The 21,965-nt window shown below is 43.8% G+C and overlaps 1 protein-coding gene across 3 annotated transcripts in view; it reads left to right on the plus strand.

The window, feature by feature from the left end:
* Unc-115a (actin binding LIM protein Uncoordinated 115a) overlaps positions 1–21,965 on the plus strand; it is a 66,940-nt gene that overhangs the window by 36,709 nt on the left and 8,266 nt on the right. For 2 of the 3 annotated variants that reach the window (XR_012452903.1, XR_012452902.1), the window contains exons 2-14: positions 21–181; positions 1,050–1,168; positions 1,610–1,872; positions 2,670–2,727; positions 3,635–3,888; positions 5,121–5,212; positions 9,050–9,121; positions 10,349–10,532; positions 11,037–11,164; positions 11,597–11,708; positions 12,223–12,386; positions 14,028–14,107; positions 15,593–15,741. Coding sequence is in view for 1 of the 3 variants with exons in the window: in XM_074107101.1 (XP_073963202.1) it covers positions 21–181; positions 1,050–1,168; positions 1,610–1,872; positions 2,670–2,727; positions 3,635–3,888; positions 5,121–5,212; positions 9,050–9,121; positions 10,349–10,532; positions 11,037–11,164; positions 11,597–11,708; positions 12,223–12,386; positions 14,028–14,107; positions 15,593–15,741; positions 21,357–21,436 (1,916 nt within the window). In the remaining 2 variants the exon portion in view is untranslated. Of the gene's footprint in view, positions 1–20; positions 182–1,049; positions 1,169–1,609; positions 1,873–2,669; positions 2,728–3,634; positions 3,889–5,120; positions 5,213–9,049; positions 9,122–10,348; positions 10,533–11,036; positions 11,165–11,596; positions 11,709–12,222; positions 12,387–14,027; positions 14,108–15,592; positions 15,742–21,356; positions 21,437–21,965 lie in introns of all 3 variants that reach the window. The other variant, XM_074107101.1, reaches the window with a different exon arrangement.

A 21,965-nucleotide genomic window follows, 5' to 3' on the forward strand; every position in this document is an offset into this window, starting at 1 on the left:
TGTTTGTTTTGTGGTTGCAGGCAAGGTAGTGTGCGGCGCGTGCGGCGGCAAGTGCAGCGGCGAGGTGCTGCGCGTGTCCGACAAGTACTTCCACACGGCGTGCTTCACGTGCCGCGCCTGCGCCGCCTCGCTCGCCAAGGGCGGCTTCTTCTGCAAGGACGGACACTACTACTGCCCGCAGGTACGCACCGCCACACCGCCACACCGCCAGGGGCTGGAGAGAAATACTACACCTCCAACAGAAATCGTGGATGTCTCTTTACATTACGGCGCTCGATTGACTGCTTCAAACTCGTCCGCTTTACGGTCTCGCAATGAAATACAACTTCCATGATGTTTCTTCGTCTAAACTGGGCTTAGGCTCCGTTTCCACCAGAGATGTGTGAGTGTGAGGAATGTGTTTTTCATGAACCAATAGAAACGCTTCATTTTTCTGGCCTCGCTCCGCTCAGCTGTTACAGATTGGGATACTAGAAAATATAAGATAATAAGATACACACACACACATACACACACACACCCTTTTTTATTATTTTATATTGTGGCATTGGTAGTAATTAGGAAGGTTTCATTCTCCCAATCCGCACTGGGCCCGCGTGGGAACTATGGCCCAAGCCCTCTTGATCTGAGAGGAGGCCTGTGCCCAGCAGTGGGACGTATATAGGCTGAGATGATGATGATGATGAGGAAGGTTTCATTCTGTTTCTTCTGAACTATTACTTCTGTACCTATTAAGAACACTGTAATTCGTTTTTTGTTTGGAATACCAACTCTTCAGGGCGCCCAAGATACAGGCACTGCCTAGTTTGGGGCCCGCTGACACTATATTTTATGCTACACTTTTTCTGCATCAAAAAAAACTACAATATTATCTCTCCTTGCTTACTTGATTCTGCGCTACAACAACACAACTTTGTAATGAAAAAAAAAAGATAAAAACATAGTACTTCAGTAAGAAACCTATTGGTTGGAGATGATGATGATGACGGTAGTAGTGTTTACAAATCCAAATGGCTCCTATCTAAGGTCAATATTTTGTCTATTTCCAGGATTACCAGCGCGCTTTCGGCACGCGATGTGCGGCGTGCGGGCAGTACGTCGAGGGCGAAGTGGTCTCAGCCCTCGGCAACACTTATCACCAGAAGTGTTTCACGTGCGCAAGATGCAAGTGAGTATTCTGCGCCCTGTTTCAACAAGGTTGCACGTACAGTTCCTATATTATTCGTGGTGGAGGTGCCGGAACAAGGCAGGCATTCAGCCATATCGATACCTCTGGGCGTACCCTCAATCATATTCTGAAGTCTGATTTAGACGGTGCGAGCAATATCGCACGATTTGCAGTAATTGGCGTCGATGATTAAACACTTGTGAATCCATAGCCAGCCACGCGGCTCCGCAATGTAAAGTTAGCACAATACTTTGCGCACCGTCCTAAATAAGGCTCAGCTAATGGACGTTCTGGTGATTTTTAGAATAAAACTGATTATTGAGGAAATAGTTGAGGAAGGTCTACAACCATTTGACCGGCAGTGGACGTCTTCCGGCTGAGATGATCGTGTGCGAACCCTTTACTGATAGTATGTCTGACATCAACTGTTGCCGTTTCCAGACGCGCGTTCCCCTCCGGCGAGAAAGTGACGTACACGGGTGCGGAGGTGGTGTGCGGGGCGTGCGTGGCGGCGCCGCAGCGGCAGACGGCGCGCGCGGCGCCCGCGTCGCCCGCGCCCGAGCCGCCGCCGCAGCGCGCGCGCGCAGACACCGCGCCGCGCGCGCAGTCCGCCGAGCCGCCCGCGCAGCCCGCCCGCCCCGCCCGCCCCGCCCGCCCCGGCGACGCCGCGCCCGACCAGAACGGTGAACACGGTGATAGATATGGTCGGCACATCTCATCCATTTGCACGCTTGTCTTGATATAGCATCCATGGTTTTGCTGGTGTATTTTTTTCATATTATCACCTCTTTCTTGGTAAGCTTGGTGACAATGTGACCTAAATATTTGTATTCGACTCGGTCACCACCAGATATATCCGAGCAACCGAAATAGTCGCTCATTTAAATATTTTCGGTCCTCTTAGAAACCCATTGAATATCGTCATATCCTATATTTTACCTTTTGGACGATCGATTGCACCTTGCTTACCAAACTCGAGATTTAGAGGAATTAAATCACGCAAATAATTCGTTTTCTGTTACGTGGATGTTTTATTGAGATCAGTTATTAATTAAGTACATTTAAAACTTCAGAATTAATGCTAGAACTCTTCCCACAATTGTCAATAACTTTATCGTCTAACACCATTCTTAGGATCATAAATACCTTGCCTGAAGAGCACACTGCTTGCCCTTACTGAACCTGAAAGTTCCAATATTTTATGAATGATAACTCTTTTGTTTTAACTACATACTTTAAAGACTAACGGAATGCGATGTCACCGTACCAGTCACGAGACAAAGTGACCACTTGCTTCAAAAATGCATCTTTCACAAAATAACATTCGCCGAGTCTCCGTCTCCAGCGCAATACCTTATAGTCAACTGGCAAAAATAAAAGCTGCCTAAACCCAATGAAACACTTGCATTGCTCACGCCCAGCACAGTTCATGTACTAATGCAGAACTAATCGGCTCTGGTAGTTGGTGCACCGGTGCTGATGAAGTTATTGTTGTTTGCAGAGTGCGCGGGCTGCGGGCAGGAGCTGTCAGAAGGACAAGCACTGGTTGCACTAGACAGGTGAGCAGACAAGTTTTCGCGTACTTTGAGCAGGCAGATCTCTACATCAGAACAGAATTGAAACATTGTTTTTCTGATCATGATCAAGTTTATGTGCTTAGATAAATGTAGAAAATGTAAACCGCTGATTGACTAGTTTCGTTTAATTCACCTCACTTTGATGGTCATTGGGAAGTCACTGTTAAGTGATTTAAATATTATTGGATTTGCATAAGGCTGAAATTGGTTACAAATACTGGCAAGTCAGTCTAGTATTAATAATAAGTAATAGTCTTGGTTGTGTTTTACGTTTGAAACTAGAGTATTTTTTGGGTCTTTATATTTGAAAAAAAAACCCGGCCAAGAGCGTGCCGGACACGTCCGAAAAAGGGTTCTGTAGCCATTACGAAAAAATTAAGTAATATTTTTTTAAGGATTTCATATTCTGTACGGAATATTCCAAGTTTAGGTATATTTTATACCTTAGGCTGCTATTTACTCTTAAACTACTAATAATTCGTAAGAAAACTTAACCGTTATAGTTTTCCTTGTAAGTTTGATATACTTACTATAATCCTGAATTTTTTCAAATTTTTCCACCCACCGGTTTAGATTTTAGAGGGGGGACGCACAATTTTAATGAAAATTTTCACTTTAAAGTTGAATATTTTGCAAACAAATCATTGAGTCGAAAAATTGTTTTAGCAATCCCCTAATGGTTTTAAAAGACCTAATCCAACGATACCCCACACTATAAGATTGAATGAGAAAAAAAAATCACCCCCAAATTATTTTTGAATTTTTTTATTGTACCATTTTGTCGGCATAGTTTACATATATATTCGTGCAAAATTACAGCTTTCTAGCATTGATAGTCCCTGACGGACAGACAGTCGGACATGGCGAAAGTATAAGGGTTCCGTTGCAGACAGTGGCACACGTGGTGCTTCGCGTGCGGCGCGTGCGGCGCGGTGCTGCAGGGCGAGTACATGGGGCGCGGCGGCGCGCCCTACTGCGAGCGCGACTACCAGCGGCTGTTCGGCGTGCGCTGCGCGTACTGCCAACGATACATCGCCGGGAAGGTGCTGCAGGCCGGCGACACGCACCACTTCCATCCCACCTGCGCGCGCTGCTCCAAGTGCGGGGACCCCTTCGGGGACGGCGAGGAAATGTTCCTCCAGGGTATTCATATATCAACAGCAACACCGAACTAAGCTTGCACGACAACAATACAAACGTTTCAAATTCAACAAATAGGAAACGAAAATTCGGAAGACGCGTATCGGCGACGAAAAAATTAAAGCTGCTAATGCTAAAATTTTCGTCTCCTATTTGTTGAATATTTAATTTTTTAACTGTTCTTGTTAAGTGCGAGCGAGGTGCAAACTTAGCTTGGTCGGGTTATACATCATTGATTTTATTAGAGGAACTAGTGGCGGACTAACAGTGGGACGGAAGGGGCCAGTCACGGGGGTATCCAAATGTCCGCAAGTACTTTGCTGAAGTCCTGATTCCTCAACAAGACTAAAAATATGCTTCGACTATCAACTTCAGATACTGGGGGTCTCATTCAGCTTTCCGGCCCCAGCCCCTGAACAACCTTAGTCCGCCACTGAGAACGGTTGTTGCTCGACGAAATCTAAGGATTTTTAAAAGTAACCAGGGGATGTCGGCCACTCGTCAATTAATTTATTTCTTCTAGAAAAATGTTTCGTTGAGCAAACGATCGTAATGTGGATTATTTGCAGTAGTTTAGTTCCTTTAGCGAAGCTATTGCAGTTCCTTTACAAATTTCTTTCTTCCTCGCTTTTAAGTTAAATTTTAACGAATGTGTTGATCCCCTCTTTCATTTGGAAAGAGGCGTGATTGTGTGTATTTAACGAATGTAATGCGAAAAAAGACCTTAGATTATTAACCTTTTGGACGCCAACGACTCATATATACGCACCACAGGTTCCACGCTAACGACCTATATAAACGTCCTACTTCAATGCAAAAGCAACCTTCGTTCAATTGCGTTAAGGCATTGCAATATAGAAGCCTAGCGTATGGGTGATGTCTTTTGTATTTTGACGTGGCGGGGAAAAGGTTAAAGGTCCTGACGAAGGAACTATGAGAATTATATGTAATTTGAAACGCAGGAGTCGTGAATGATAATTCTATACATGCAATATCTATTCTTAGCCAGCACTCCTACCACAGCCTCAAGGGGTCTACTACGAAATCGAAAATCAAAGTTCGTATCGTACCGTCCCTCTCACTCTCGTATTAAATACTATTAGCGTCAGCGGGACAGCAAGATACGAAGTTCGAATTTTGCACTTCGTTCGTAGTATTATAAGGCTAGTGCCTCTACATGATGCGTTGAACTGTAACATTCAGGAGTAATAATGGTACGCCTGTGTCATCTCCAGGCGCGGCCATTTGGCACCCCCGGTGCGGGCCGGCGCCCCGCGACCCCGCCGACCCCGACCCCGACGCGGAGCGCGCTTCCTCCGAGCTGCAGGTACCAACCACCACACACCACACACACAATGCGACCTCAACGAAACCACGAGTTATGAATCAATATCACAGAGCTAATAATAAAAGGAATAGAAATGTCACGAGAGCTAAACGCATGAGCCGCCTATATGCCTAAAAAGCTTATGTAATGAAGTTAAAAATGGGTTATTATAGAGATGGTGGGTTTAAATAAAATTGCATTTCAGTAGTGCGTTTCAGCAGTCTAGTAAAATCTACGAAAACAAAACAACGTGCGCGGAATAAGGAGAAGGGAAGTGGATTCTGAAAGGAAATACATACGATAACATTTCTATTCCTCTTAAATACTGCTGTGGTCAATAACATCCCACTTTGGATTTTGTTTGAACGACGGATCGTAACGATCGAATCGTGAGTAAATGGGACCAATGAATGCTCGACTTGGAGATGTCAGTGCGTATGACACTGTACAATACTGTACATTGATCATGTTTTTAAGTACGACAGATAGTTTAGCCATCAAAAAGTTGGAGCTCAAACATTCCTTGCTACGAAATATTGGCGGGTGTATTTATGTTTGTTTGAACGTGCACTTTTTATAGTAGTATCTGTAGTTAATATTAGATTGTACAACAAGAGCATAAAACGAGCCATTTTACCCAAAACGTTCATATAGCTACCCGAGCTGGTACGGCGAGGGTGGATAGACACGTCGAAGGGAAAATGGGTTTAATGCTCGAGTTTTACACTCTACTTTTCACTTCGATGGCGAGGAAATTAAATAGCAATAGTGGAAACAATTGTTCACTTACAATGTAGTACCTTTTATTGTTCACGCATTACTATTATAAATTATTTAATAATTTTTTATAAATTAAAATTATTTTAAAAAATTAGTAGATTCTTCTTTGTTTATGGCTGTTTACGCCTTGGTCTTAGACGAAGATTTTACTTTATGCACTAGAGCATAGACCCAGCATAAACACGAACTTTACGAGCATGAGAAGTGAAAAGTAGTTTTAGTGAGTGTTCACGCACCGCGGTGCGTCCTTAGTGCACGACGTAGTGGGTTCGGTGTTGTCGCGTACTCATGCTGCGCTGTTCGAATCAGTCCAAAGTCCGACTTTGAATGAGTGGTCGGACATTTTCGGACAGCGTGCAATGAAACCTCTTGTAGTAGCCACACACGCTGTGCATTTTACAAGGAATAACGTTTCAGTTTTGTACTTTGTCTGAGAATGTTAAAAGACAAGACAGATTCGAAAATAAAAGAAGTATCGTAAATACGAGAAAGTTAAAAAAAATAGAGTTGTAGGAGGACTAATGTTACTGATATAGCTCATCAAATTGCATACCTTGGTAAGACTTCGTCGAAGTGTAAGCCATTGGCTACACATAGTACAAAACCGATCGTCGATCCTTGGGGAAGACCTGTGTACGACAAGACGTTGTTCGGCTGATGTAATGATAAATGAACCCTGAACAAAATATTGTAAAGACTGCTTGTAAAGTGAATAGCGTTGTGTGCATCCTGACTGGTTTTCATTTTATTTGATCGAGTCCAAAGTTACGATTGCACTTTACTACCTTGTCACTATCACTTCGTGTCGGAAATGTTTGTCTAAGATTGTCAAAAGGCCGTACCGTGACGAGGTACTGAAGTGTAAAGTTATTTTGGAACTCGACTGCACAGTGAATCCAAAAACTTAATATCACTCGACGACCAAACATCAATTTTTTTTGTAACGATTCATTTTGCAATTTCTTATTTTTAACTTGTGTTATTATAATTTTGTTTTAACTTTTATGTTCTTTTTTCAGTGCCTTTGTTGTTGTTTATTTGCAATGCATCTTGCCCCTGCACGTGTTACTTCACTTGTCGGATCTCCTCCCTTATTAATGTGTTATTTTGTCACACTTCCAATATCTTCTTGTAATACAAGAATTACTTTTTCAACTGTCGCTGAGTGTACTCGACACATCAAAATAAACCAGAATCCGGAACAGTGAGGTGACACCGTGGAGGGGTCCCCAAAACACTCGCGGCCGCGTCTCGTCGCTCTCGCTCTAATTTCCTTTAACTGCAGAGTAGCTCTTCCTCGTTATTCCTTCACTATCCTAATATAGGTACTAAAAAGTTAGTTGAAGAAAAATGTGTTTTAGAAAGTGACTTTTCATCTTCATTTACAATTTCTGGAAACTAACAATTGACAAAGTGATCCTTGGGTGTTTCTAAGCTGAGTTATTTTACCGGACCAAGTAATTCCTTCCTTTCCTTTTGGCAAGCTTCCAACTGCCGAGACAGTATGTTATAGGTAGAGAAAATAGCAAATTAATAAAACGGTGGTCTCGGCAGCTAAGGCTGCTTTTGCGCCAAAGATGTGCTTACTTTCGTAGCCAAGAATATATGTCAGTCATGACATTCACTTTTTTTTTAAGTAGCCTGTATAGTGTCCCACTGCTGGGCAAAAGCCTCCCCTCTTGACCTCCACAATGACATTCACTAATTACAAAATTTTATAAAGCTTAGTAGTACTGGTGAAAACGAGTAGGCTAATGAAGCAGAACCAAAGAACCTGTTTGCATGGCGTAGACACTCGTCGTTTTCGTGTTCTAGTCTCTAACTAGCATCTACAAAGATAAACGATCAGATACGCATACAGGGTGGAAAGTTGAGATGGGGCAGCAATACTGGGTTAAGACACTAACTTTAGTTAAAATGTTCAGTTTTTAGTTGTCTACATACTGTTTAATTTTCTTTAAGCATAAAGGATTCATATTTGTAAAAAAACAACATGCGAAAGTTTCACTTTGCAAATTAGTACCCTACGAACTGTAAGGAAAAAGTTTTCTTTGATTTGTGGGTGTTCTAGTACTCTAACCTTAGTTGGTCTCAAAGAGTGTTTTAATCCTTGATAGAAATGGGACCGATTGGCATTAAAAAAAAAAGTCAAATCTGTCGATTTTCTCGCTGACTGTACATTTTATCAAAAATCTGTGAATGTCATTTGTCATCACTCAAAAAGTTAGTAAAGGTGTACTAAGAGCATTTTCGCGTAGCAGCAACGGATCTAGTAGCTGCCCTTGCTGCCTCATCTCAACTTTCCACCCTGTATAGTAACGCAGCTTAGCACATTTCTGGTCGAGGATCGGCCTATATAGTAGGATCCTTTCCATGTGAGCGAGGGCGCCGCGACGCGGGACTGAGAGCTGGTACTTATACATCGGGCGTTTAAAAAAGCGCGCTTTTTAAACGTGCGTTTTAAGAATAAGACTTCCCGAAGGAGGGTTTCAGTGGCAGGCCAGTTGTATCGTGAGGTTTGACGACTTTGATATATGTCGCGTTTGTGATTGGTTAAGTAACTAAATGAGCCAATAGCAAGCAAGACAGTAACGTCTAACGGACCCCTCGATACCTACTAACGCTATCTAGCGATATTTAGGGCCTGTTTCACCACTTGTCGACTAACTTTAAGTGTCAGATAAAAGTAGTGCCGTCTTTGTTTATTCGGACAAAACAAACAGAGATGGCATCACTGATATCCGTTACTTATAGTTAGTCGACAAGTGGTGAAACAGGGCCTTAGCCTATCAGGAAACCCTCGTAGCTGTACACGCAGAAGGAGTGCGTCCTGAGATATTCGGAGCGGCAGAAATGGTCAAAATTATTGGAACATGCACTCTATTCTCAAGGCATTTAGATTTCTTGTTTTGATATTTCTGATCACCTTGACCGCTCCGGAAAATATGATGGCGACTCCAATAAATTGGGAACTCTCGGTTCTTAAATGACGCGTTGCAAGCGCGCGTTTTAAACCCCTGGTATGCAGTAGCTCTGAGTGGGTGATCTGTGTCGCAGTTCTCGCTGCGCTCGCGCACGCCGAGCGTCAACGGCTCGTACTGCAGCCCGTACAGTAGCCTGACCAGGAAGGTCCGTCACACGCCTTTATACTCTTTAGTTGTATGCTTTACTTGGCTGAAAGTCGAACCCTACACGTTATAATAAAATTCAATAACCTTTTTAAATCATCCCGACGTCATAAAGGTGGTACTGGTACCTAAATATAAAATCGTCAATAATTTTTACAACTAAGAACATTGTCGACTTTCAGCTTTGTATAAAATTTAGTAAAGAAAAATATTTTTACATTTTACTTTCAACTAAATTGCTCTTACTTGTGTTTTGGAAATTTATTTTTCATTACTTTCTTTTCTGTCACGGTTCAAAAACACAAACTTTATTTTCAGTTGACACATTTACAGGTTTCAGTTGTTTATTATTATTTACTCAATGTATTACATAGAACTCGCAGGCTGCAGGCTGAGCCCATATTGATGTTGTTATCGTTGTTCCGCGGAATGGCACCGAGCATGTGGATGTGTTGACTAACTTAGTTTTATTGCAGATGTAGAAAAATGTAGATATTGTTTTCCATTTTTTTTTTATTTTTATGAAATGTTCATTATTAGTAGTATTTTTGAAGGTGAAAATATTTTTTAAGATTGTGGTGCAGAATTATATTGCTAAAACTCCCAGAATGTTCCTAGACAATGCAAGCCGAACGGGCATCGGGCAGCCAGCCACATATGGAAATAACTTCTTTTTTCAAATTGTAACTGGATGTATGTTGTTAGAAATGAGATAAGTGCAAATATTCTCAACATATCCAATCAAACTAATTTATTTTGTTTTTAATGGACCATGCAGTCCTCAAACTTGACCCGAAGACAATAACATATTCTATGTGTTAGGCTACGCAGCCACTAGAGTATGAGAGGAAAAATTCACGAATAGGAGAGCAGCGCTGACCGGGGCTAGGAAATTGAAGCGATTCTATCAGCGCCGGATCTGGGAGGGGCCAAACTGGGGGCGTGCCCCGTCAAATCAAGTTTTAATTGCTTAGGCTAGCATCGGGGGAAGTAGGGGGTCACTAGGCAAGGGCGCCCAAATTTTGCCCTGGTTCGAAAAGTTTGTAAAATCGGCGCTGTATCCTGTTGGTGAATTTTCCCTCGCACACCTGGCGGGCTAGCGGGCTAAGTGCATGACGCACTATGCGGTTTTATCACGCCGTCCGGTATCGGCTGCGATAGACGGCGCGCTGCTGGCCAGTGGCCACATAGGCGCAGTGCGCGGTAGTTTAACGGTGTCGGTGCGCAGTACGGGTCGCGCGCGATGTCTCCGGGGCTGGTGCTGCGCGAGTACCGCGGCGGCGGCGCGGGCACGGTGTCGCCGCACCGCATCACCACCTACAGCTACCTGGCCGGCGAGCCCGGCTACCTGCGCCGCCCGCTGCAGCCCTACGACCGCGCGCCCGCCTCGCCGCACTTCCACCGCCCGCCCTGTGAGTGCCCACACACACTATTATATCATCAACATACACGTACACACAGTTCAACTCTAGCAGAAAAGTTTTGCCGCTAGACAAAGTGATGATCCGCTTTTCATTACGATACGAGCCATACAACTCATCAACTGGAAACACCGGATCTTTCAGTTCAGAAAGGAGGAGATACGTAGAAGAGTGAGGGTCATCGACATAGCCAAACAAATAACAACGGTGGAATAAGCACGGAGAACGGATGGCCGTTGGGGCCGAAAGGTTATCGAATGGAGACCGCGGATCGACAATGGTAGCGTAGGACCTGGATGATGGATGACCTGGTTAATCCCGCCGGTTCAAGGCGGATGCAGGCCGTTTCCAACCGATGCAACTGTAGATCTATGCGAGAGGCCTATGTCAAACAGTGGACGTTCTACGGCTGATATGATGATGAGAGGTTTTTAAGATCCCGGTTGATTTCCCGCTCTGTCAGTTGATAAGTTAGTAAGCAGTGTTTCCTTGCAGCGTCGGCGAGCACGCGCGCGAGCAGCCGCGCGGGCAGCAAGGCGTCGTCGCGGCCCGGCATGCGCGTGCTCGTGGACTCCATCCGCTCAGAGACGCCCCGCCCCAAGTCGCCCAAGATGAACAACGAGGTAACACCCCCCCCCCCCCCTGAAATAAACTGTTGCCCGCACCTCCATCCGCGTGTAATTCGTCTACCGCTGTTCCGGGGAAGTATGCAATTTTCCGGGATAAAAACTATTCTACGTCATTCTCCGAGACTCGAAACTATCTATCTGTATGCAGAATTTCATCTAAATCGGTTCAATGGTTTAGACGTGATGAGGTAACAAACAAACGGACGTATTTATAATATTAATGGAACCAAACGCTTCAAAAATGTGTATAGATAAGTGAGAAAAGTTTTTCATGTCGTGTCTTTATGACATTGATTGATTGATTGAACATTTACTCGGCCTGCGTAAAAACTTTAAAGTAAATGACCGTGAGACTCAGGCGGCTACTGTGAGATTTGTTGTTTAAGTAATAACGAAGTGATTCATCATTACGTGTGTGTGTCGCAGGAGCCGATCGAGCTGTCGCACTACCCGGCCGCGTACAAGCCGCCGCCCGGCACCAAGCCCAAGATCGAGCGGGACGACTTCCCCGCGCCGCCCTACCCCTACACCGACCCTGGTGAGCGACCCCGCCCCCGCCCCCGCACGACCAACAAACGGTCACGGTCACTAGCCGTAACAACACTAGTTCAATAAAAAAAATATTACACAAAGTGAATAACTTACTAGTTTGCTAAAATGTATTTGTACCACCTAAAACTAAGACTAGAACTAGTTTTAGTGCTAGTTCTAGTCTTAGTTTTAGGTGGTACATTTTGGAGCCAAAATAAAGTTTTCTTTCTTTCTTTCTTTCTTTCTTATTTGATAAAACCGTTAGTTTCCTCTACCTACCCGATTGCAATTTTATCGGCAATATTTTTTTTTTGCGTTATCTGTGGCCGCGAGCCAACCACTTCACCATGCTAAAACTGTGTTAAACATTGTAAATCTGTTTAAAAAAATACACCTCGTCAAGTTTCTTGCCGGATTCTTCTCGGAGGTTTTTCCGAACCGGTGGTAGATATTTTTGACATTCATATGATTTAAATCGAATAAAGATAGTTTGAGTTTGAGTTGGTCCGGTCGTGTCGCAGAGCGGCGCCGGCGCTGGTCCGACACGTATAAGGGAGTCCCGGACAGCGACGAGGAGGAGCCGCGCGTCAACGGCGTCAACGGGGACGCGCACGACGCGCCGCGCGACCCGCAGCTGCGGCGCGAGCACCAGGAGCTGGCCAAGATAGACTCCGGCATCGCGCAGGTAACACCGCCAAGATAGACTCCGGCATCGCGCAGGTACCACCGCCAAGATAGACTCCGGCATCGCGCAGGTACCACCGCCAAGATAGACTCCGGCATCGCGCAGGTACCACCGCCAAGATAGACTCCGGCATCGCGCAGGTACCACCGCCAAGATAGACTCCGGCATCGCGCAGGTACCACCGCCAAGATAGACTCCGGCATCGCGCAGGTACCACCGCCAAGATAGACTCCGGCATCGCGCAGGTACCACCGCCAAGATAGACTCCGGCATCGCGCAGGTAACACCGCCAAGATAGACTCCGGCATCGCGCAGGTACCACCGCCAAGATAGACTCCGGCATCGCGCAGGTACCACCGCCAAGATAGACTCCGGCATCGCGCAGGTACCACCGCCAAGATAGACTCCGGCATCGCGCAGGTACCACCGCCAAGATAGACTCCGGCATCGCGCAGGTACCACCGCCAAGATAGACTCCGGCATCGCGCAGGTACCACCGCCAAGATAGACTCCGGCATCGCGCAGGTACCACCGCCAAGATAGACTCCGGCATCGCGCAGGTACCACCGCCAAGATAGACTCCGGCATCGCGCAGGTACCACCGCCAAGATAGACTCCGGCATCGCGCAGGTACCACCGCCAAGATAGACTCCGGCATCGCGCAGGTACCACCGCCAAGATAGACTCCGGCATCGCGCAGGTACCACCGCCAAGATAGACTCCGGCATCGCGCAGGTACCACCGCCAAGATAGACTCCGGCATCGCGCAGGTAACACCGCCAAGATAGACTCCGGCATCGCGCAGGTACCACCGCCAAGATAGACTCCGGCATCGCGCAGGTACCACCGCCAAGATAGACTCCGGCATCGCGCAGGTACCACCGCCACCACCACATGCTTCAGTGGGCCCTACGACCTACGGCTGCGTGCCCCGCTCCGCAAAACGTAATCACAAACTAGGTATAGGAGTGAGCCTTGTGACTTTCTTTTTGAACCACCGTCTGTGCTATATTTAACATTCATTGCAGAATGATGATCATATTTCTTTAATTTGAGTGGCGGTGAGCATACTGACGCATTGCTTATATATTGATTGTCAATAGACACGAAATCTTTCACTCAATAGTAAGCGTTTTGAAAATACAAACTGAAATATAGATGCACAGAATAACCAGAAAAATAAGACCAGCACTGGGAATCGAACCCAGGTTCTCGGCATTCCGTGCCACGTGCTATACCGCTACACCACTGCTGGGGTGAGCGGTTAGTTCCAATGGAATGCCGAAAGTTTCTCGATGAGGGCTACGGTATAGATGTCGCTAGCGTCACTGCTTAAGTGGCTAAATAAGAAACAAATAAGCAGAGATATGTGGTGCATAGGTAAAATTCGTGTCTGTACCGTTGTCCAGCAGTGGTGTAGCGGTATAGCACGTGGCACGGAATGCCGAGGACCTGGGTTCGATTCCCAGTGCTGGTCTTATTTTTCTGGTTATTCTGTGCATCTATATTTCAGTTTGTATTTTCAATTTAGGTTTTACAGGATGACCGTAAAAGTAAAAATTTGGAATTGAAATAAAAAATACAAAAAGATTCCAAAAAACAAAAAAACAATCTTATTAAGCGTTTTGTTTATAATTTCAGGTTTTCTTAAAAGAAGTCAAAGAGCGCGAAAAGATGCAACAATGGAAAAAACAGAATTTAGATCCTCGCAACGCTAGCAGGTATGCATTTTAATGGTCAAAATTATTGTGAACAATGTTTATCATGAAACTTTGAAAATTAATTGGTCGTGACAAAAAATCTATCCTACCGACTGCGCCAATTGAAAATTAATCAATTGATTCAGTCATGCAATGTACTTTCTATGTAAAAATTCGATGCTTGGGCGCCGGAATCGCATTGAAAAATATACTCTCGTATCGTCCCGATGCTTGCAGTGCTTACTTGCTCGAATCAAAGGACTTCATGACTAAACTTGACGTGGTGTTTACATTCGCATTTTTGCATCAGTAAAATTCTTCCTTTTATCTCCGCTTGTTTTGTAGCGGAGGCGCATGTTAAAGTATAGTTCATTACATTAATATGGGCCTCCGCAAAGTAACGCCTGTGTATCAGCCAATTATTTAAAAACTCAATAATACGCCAAAGTTTGTTTCCGCTAATACTTTGACGTCTTCCACGGTCCCCGGTTGAACTGAACCCACCACAAGAGTGATCAGAAACAGATTTTCCATCATTCACGCGAGACCCTCGAGGCGAGAGGGTGTGAGGGCGTCCACTGTGTTAAGCGGGTATACGCCTTGGCTTGGAGCGGCGTGCTGTTTCAATGAGGGCTATCGCGAATGAATTCGCCGCTAGAGGCGCTAGTGTAGCGTGAGGTCTCCGAAATGTCAAATCTCATAGTTTTTGGGTGAGCTACGCGGGTTTATTTATAATTAGAATAATTTTGTGAATATTTTGCGATATCTGAAATTAATTATGGCAAATATGCGTTCCGGGGCAATGATTGTCTGTGTTTTGAGACAGTTTTGTCTTTCGGAAACCTTTGTCCTCCCTTTTTTCCGAACAAAACAGGGACTATGCAACACTGTGGCATGCTCGATATTTATATGGTACGGTTTAAGGTGTATTAAATATGATTTTAATCTAAACTTTGTTTCACGCCCGTAATAACAGACTTTCAAAACCATGCTTAAAAACCTCACGCAACAGTGCGCCATCTAGTGAGACAAAAAACGATAGCCCTCATTGGTTTCTTAATAGAGCATAGCAACGCTGCGCTGCTCTATTAGATGGGATGAAACAAGCAACGTGGACGCAGCGGACGCCCTTAGGCTACGTACGCAGTATGCGGTTTGGCCTGCGGTCAGCGTGGGCTCTCTATCGTTTGCCCGAATTTCATATGCCCGAATGTATCGTTTTCTAGAATTTTCATTTGCTACAAAGTAATTTATTTCTGAAATAGGAATTTCTTCAGAGTTGCTATTAAACTAACCTAACCTAACCTACTGCATTCTATATGTTGCCATTTAAAAAAATCCTGAAAACAGCACGGTTCTATATATTTTATGGCAAAAGTTGGTATGGCAAGTGAAATTCGGGCATATTAAATTCGGGCAAGTATAGGTAAACGGTCAGCGTGCCGTCCCTCTTGAAAGTATCGCTTAAGAAAGGGACGGCGCGCCTTAAAGCTGGTGTGTCGTCAGGACGCCGTCGGCGTCCCGCGAGCCGACGTACCGGCTGCGCTACTCGTCGCCGGTGGGCGCGTCCCCGTCGCGGCAGCTGGACCACGCGCGCCCCGACTCCGAGCCCTACTACACGCACACCAGCCACTCGCACATACCCAGCTACAACGGTCAGTACACCCGCTGCTCACCGCTCACCGGGGAGTGGGGACTACCCTACCTGTAACCAGTAAGACCGGCCGCACTGCTGTTCAAAAACTATCCAGCACCAGTCTCCACCGCACTAGTCTACGAGTACCAGCTATACTTTAAGACCGCGGCCTGCTTTACATCGTTGTGGTGGAGTGAACACCGGTTTGAAAGTTATGCGTCAAATAAAGTGATGCGTTAGTCGTTACGTTTACGTGTGCATATTTTGAACACCGGTGCGGTCGATCCTCAGAACTATCGTTATGTATGACGCGTCTTGTAAAAACGTTCAAGCTGGCTCAGGAATGAAATGGTTCGACTGTGTGAATTAATGTGCGAGTTACCGAATTGACCATTCACTTCCAACAACAAAGGTGAGTTACCAGCACACACACCTACCGAGCGAACAACGAGCCTGCATTCCATTGCTGGTAAATACCTCTACCTGACTACGCGTCAATAATATCTGTGCAATGTTTTATCGAAATAAAACAATTACAATGAAAGGATTACCGGAGATATTTTTTCAATTCACAATTATGAGTCAGGACCAGACCGATTAGTTTCGATCTTTACGTAAGAAAAACATCAGCCTCATCTGTTTTTTTTTTTACAGTAATTTTGCCTAAATTATTAACAGATATGTGACTCAACATAAATATGTTTTAGTTAGTGGTATGAGTGAAGAAAGTAGGTGCGCGCAGATATTTCTGATGTGTTTAAATCTCTCAACATTATAGCTGTGGGTCATTTAACATTATACCCGGTTGCAACGGTAAGTCATCCACATACACTCGGCAGCAGGGATCACGAGAGTCTCCCAATCCAGGCCACACCAACGGCTGATATGAACGGTAAATTATCAAATGATTGTGATGAAAGTGTCGCCCAAAAAGACGTTGTAATCATTACTAAGGCTCAGCTTTTCAATACATCAGATAACAAAACATCTAGTAAGAAAATACCCAAGTTTACTATTGGCTTTATTCAAAGTGTTTTTGGTTTACCGGATGCTTTGAATAGCGGGCCTACTCAATGAAGTTATTAGTTTTAGTCTCGCCATACTGTAATATCTTGAAACTTTTGGGGAAGGGGTTCTCTGATCCGTGAATAAAATAAATTAGGCCTTGAACTCATATTAACTTAACGCTTTTCAGTGTTCAAAAAACTTCGAACCGAGTCGTGCGAATATTTAATTTCTTATAATTATCACGATCACAGAACCTCAATTTAACTAACAAAGCTACTTAGATTTTATGCCATCGTAATACTTAGGGCGACTACACACGTGCTTCTCTGCGAGTGTGTAGCCGCCCTTACATCGTCACTGGCCTACCCTTCGCCTACTGTCCCTTAACGACTAACTTGCACTCGACCTATCATGCTGATCTCTTGCTCTCTCAATTTCGACTAATCGCTTAGAGAATAAGGAAAAAAATCGAGTTCGAACCGCTCAAAGTATTTGCTGATAACATGGTATCTGATATTTAAGAAATAGAGTCATTCTGGTACCATTTCGTTGACTTTACTCGCGAAAATTGATGACTAGAGTTCTTAATACATGAACGTAATGTTGATACGTGTTTATGTATTTGGGTCTGTAGTTGACATGAAGGACAGAGCCTAGATTAAATACATTGTATTGTGTTCCAGTACATTGTTACTACCTTAACGACGGTGAGTCGTTTTGCCAGTTATACGCTCTCGGTTGTTAGCGCCCGCTGTTGTTTTGCTCGTTGCGTAATTATTGGAACTCCAGGCGTATTCATTTATGTTTATTATTATACATAATACATGTAAGCCGTCTATGCTTTGTCTCATCGCATATTCATAAGCATAAAGTTACGTTTAATTATAATATTTTATATAGGACGCTGCAATCGATTTGATATGTTTTTCGTATTCGCTTACGGATGTAGACTGTGTAATGAGACTAACGAGCTCCCGATATTTCATCCGATTATTGGCGGGTAGATGTTAATGTTGTGTAGACGGGTGCTGTCTACCCTCATTTATGCGTGTCGTCGGCGCGCGCGGCCACTGCCATTGGTTATCTTATCATTAAAGGTAAACACAGTCTGCATCCCGTATAGTAAATATGTGTAGCCGTGAATCGTTGAAATCTAAGGCCTTATTGTCTTAACACACTAATCGCCATCGTTTTTACCACTTTTTTCTGTCACACGGCATAAGATTAGGGTAGAAAGAGATGGGGAATGCGATGGCAAACATCAGTGCGTTGGACAATACGGACTCAAAGTTATCCTCATTTTGATATTGACTTATCGAATATCGATTGTGTATCGAATCGATTGCGGTGCGAGTCCGCAAGCCGCCGCGGCGGAGCGAGGCGGTCGTCGTCCCGAGGTGAGCCGCTTCCAATTGGCTTAGAATCAGAGCTTGCGCCGCGCCGCCATCTTTACTTTGAAAATTACAAATATTCAAAATTAAACAAAAAACCCATTACTTATAATGTCATTGCAAATATTTATATATATATATTTTACATCTTTACTTTGTTTATGTTTTTTTTTCTAAATACAAAATGGTTTTCGGCGGCGCTGGTGTCGTTTGTTTGTACTGTTTGACTCGCTTTTGGCTTCTTTATTTTATTAAAATCATAAATAAATATAGTTCTTTTAGACCTGTATAATACAATAAAATATTCTTATTCTATAAAACCAGAATGTACCGACTGGAATCGTAAAATCTCCATTTCTTTGTACATTTTCATGCACATTTTCATCACTTAATTACTAAAACTATGCATGTTTTTCCACTTTACTTCTATACTTCTGTGGTAATTGATTTAAGAATCTTTAGATCGTTCTTCCTTATGTGGGCAGCATTTTAATTTTGCTTATGATGTACTCATGTTTGTAGTGAGGGCGATCTGAACAATTCCAATTGCATACTATTTATTTATTTCCATGTATTGTTTAGCTTTAACGCAGGTTGAGGCAATATTTGAGTTTATTTAAATTTATGTGAAATATTATGTTGCTGCTCTATGATATTTTGGCATGTGTTGGTCATTCACATATCCTTATATAGTTGTTGTTTATTTAAATAATAACAAGCTTATAAAAACAAACCGAAACTGAGTACCTTTATCGCCTTTTGGTTGGGATTTAATTCTACAGTTTATCTCAAAAAGTAAGGATATGGGAATGTCAAGAAAATAATTTATTATGTTTTATCGGTGGTCGCAAAGCTCTTTGTAAGTAGATCTTCATTCTGTCATGCGCTAAAGTTAAGGTTCAGTTCAACTTTAGCGCAGTCGAGTATTTATTCAACAAAAAATGTGGTATGAAGAACGGACAAAGAACTTTACGATCCCCCAGTGAACACGCACACGGAACTGCGGAAATTATCGAAACAGACAATATCACTGTTTGCCCTATACGGAAATATTTTCTACTTTTTGGAAATGGACACACAAAATCACAAGTGCTGTCCATCCAACTAACTGAATCTTGGTCCATTGTGGAAGCTTTACACAGAAAATGTTACAGTGACTTCTAATTTCTTGACAAAAAGTCACTATTCACTTGCTATGAGAACTTTCTTTAGTGTCAGGAGTATAATGGTTCGACTGTACACATGGCTAGCAGTGATGCTGTCGGTCTGTATCGTTATATTTCCGCAGTTTGCCACAGCACGAGCTCGATGCCGTAACTGTCCTTATATCGGCTGATTGTAATTGGTTAACTTACGATTCCGGTGCAAGAAGTATTTCGAGGTTCGAGGTTCGTTGTTTCAGTCTCTTTCAAACAGCCGGTACCAAATTGTTGGAGTCGAAACGAAGAGGCGACTGTTCCTTGGGTTTTGAACAATACGATACAACAAAATATATACCTATATTCTTTATTCAACAATGTAAATCAGCACAGTGAATTAACATAAATAAAAACATATAACGTGATAGACAATAGGCGGTCTTATCACACAACAGGTCAAAGTGAAAATATCTTTATTCCATTTAGGCTATACCAAGCTTATGAAACTAAATAAGTTTTTGGTACGGGCTTTTTTTGCTGACTGTTCTTTTTGTCGATTTTCCTTGCATTGTCACCCAAACTACATTTGCGTACCAAATTTCAAACCGATGCCATTAACCGTTGAAGAGTTCAGTCCTGCGGAGACGATCCTGGTCGGACTACCAGGATGTCACTATCAGGATGTTATTTTATTGGCACGCAATTTACACAAGTATGCCAAATTTCAAGTCAATCCGACTACTGGAAGTTGGTCGAATTTAACTTGCAAAATTCAAATACGACAGACAGACAGACAATGGGAAAAGTGAAATTAAATAAAAGCTTGTAAAAAATCTGCCACTGGTTAGAAAAAAAAACCTGTAGAGAAGTATCCGGCAACTCAGGAGTTAGTTGGCATAGTTGTCAATCTTTAAAGACTTATTTTGCCTTTATTCTTGATCATAGAATGATGATGATGGGTGATATGTGGTAAGACATCCACTGCTCGTTTTCTGGTAAGCAATATCAGATAGTGTTAGCCCGCGTAGAATGTTCGCGATAGGAGCGGTCGCCCCTTCGTCGACGGACAGCCACGGACAGACACGCTCCGTCGTCGCCATCACTTTCATACAAAAGAGCACAATACACGAGAAAAATACACACAACGTATCTTGGGAGATACACAAGTCAAGTCGATGTCTCAGTGTTGCGTATTTTTCTCGTACTGTGGCGACGGCTCGCGGCGGCCATCTTGTGTCTGTGTGCTAGTGTGCGCGTCGCTGAGTGTGTGCGTGTGTGTAGTAATGCACGCGGCGCCGCGGCCCGGGTACGGGCTGCGCTCCAGCACGCTGCCCGCCAACACCAACGGACACGTGAGTACCACAGCCGCTGTCTGTACAGGCACAGGCACCAGCACGAGTGGATGAGCGGTTACGGTCCTCAAACTCGTACACGATTCTACTGCCAGCCAAGGTAATAAGAGGTTTACAATATTTTGAGCACCGTAACTGCTTATCTGCTTCTGCTGCTGACCAAGATGCAGTTTTAACACAAATCGCCGCCAAGACTGATGGACGACTAGATAAAAGTGCTAATTCTTTTCCCGCATAGAAGATTTTTGTACTTTTACAATACCGTAACTCTTTTATATCTATTGCTAGTTATTATGAGGTTGAATACCTACCCGTAGCAAGCAATACAGCAAAACAAATCAAAAATGTCTGGTTCTGGTGATTTTGGTGACATTGTGTTTAAAATTGAATCTTGAAGGTAAAACATTTTTAGGTTAATTTAGTAGTTAAGCTAGATTGTAGGCATGTGGTCGGGTGTATTATTCATTGATCGGAACATTTTCCAATTTAGTTATCATTCTTAGTAATATACTCGATCACGAACATTAGTCGCGATGTTTAAAGTATAGAAACTCACACCGTTCAAAATTCTACTCACCAACGTACAAGAGTAAACTTCTATACTGCAAGATCCCGACTAAACATCAGGCTAAGTAGGGTGACAACGAGTCCCGAGTTAGTAGGACGAATGCAGGACACTAGGGCACTAGGGCTAGCGCGTAGGGCTCTGGGCCAGTGGCGTGGTAGTGACGCGCGCTGTTGCAGTGGTGTCGTCGCTGCGGCAGGCGCCGCGCCCCGGCTACGGGCTGGCGGCGCGCTCGCACACGTTCTCGTCCAGCACCGGCGTAAGTATACAGCTCATGGATGTGTGCTAGTGCGCTGTGCACTGTTCAAGTACGGCCGTGGAACACTAGATATTGCGCACAATGATCTGTCTCTGTCTCTTACCTTGGCGCGAAAACATTTATACAAACTCATTTTTATGTGCGAGTGCGACGGCTAATTTTTATGCGCGAGTGACACATAGTGACAGGTCATCGAACAAAGTTCTTGGTGCTTCGCGACCGTGCTTTAAATGGGATACTTCTCCCAAATTCAAAGTTTGCATCCCATGTGCGCGACGACACGATACGAAATCAAGTTTATAACTTCAGAGCATAAGGCTAGGATGTGAGGGCTTGTGAGAGCACTTTGTACGCTGGCTTTCATGCACCTGGCTAAGTTTATTTTAATGTGTCCAGTTGTGTGGTAGAAATTCTTAATTGTTATCAAAGTTTTGTGAAATGGGAAAAGAGCGTTGTGAATTAGTTTTTAGTTAAAGTACGTTACTAGATCACTGAGATTACTTTAATTTGTATGTGCACTTTATTTATT

The sequence above is a fragment of the Choristoneura fumiferana genome, chromosome 25 (genome assembly GCF_025370935.1).
Source record: "Choristoneura fumiferana chromosome 25, NRCan_CFum_1, whole genome shotgun sequence".
In the NCBI taxonomy this organism is placed as follows: domain Eukaryota; kingdom Metazoa; phylum Arthropoda; class Insecta; order Lepidoptera; family Tortricidae; genus Choristoneura; species Choristoneura fumiferana.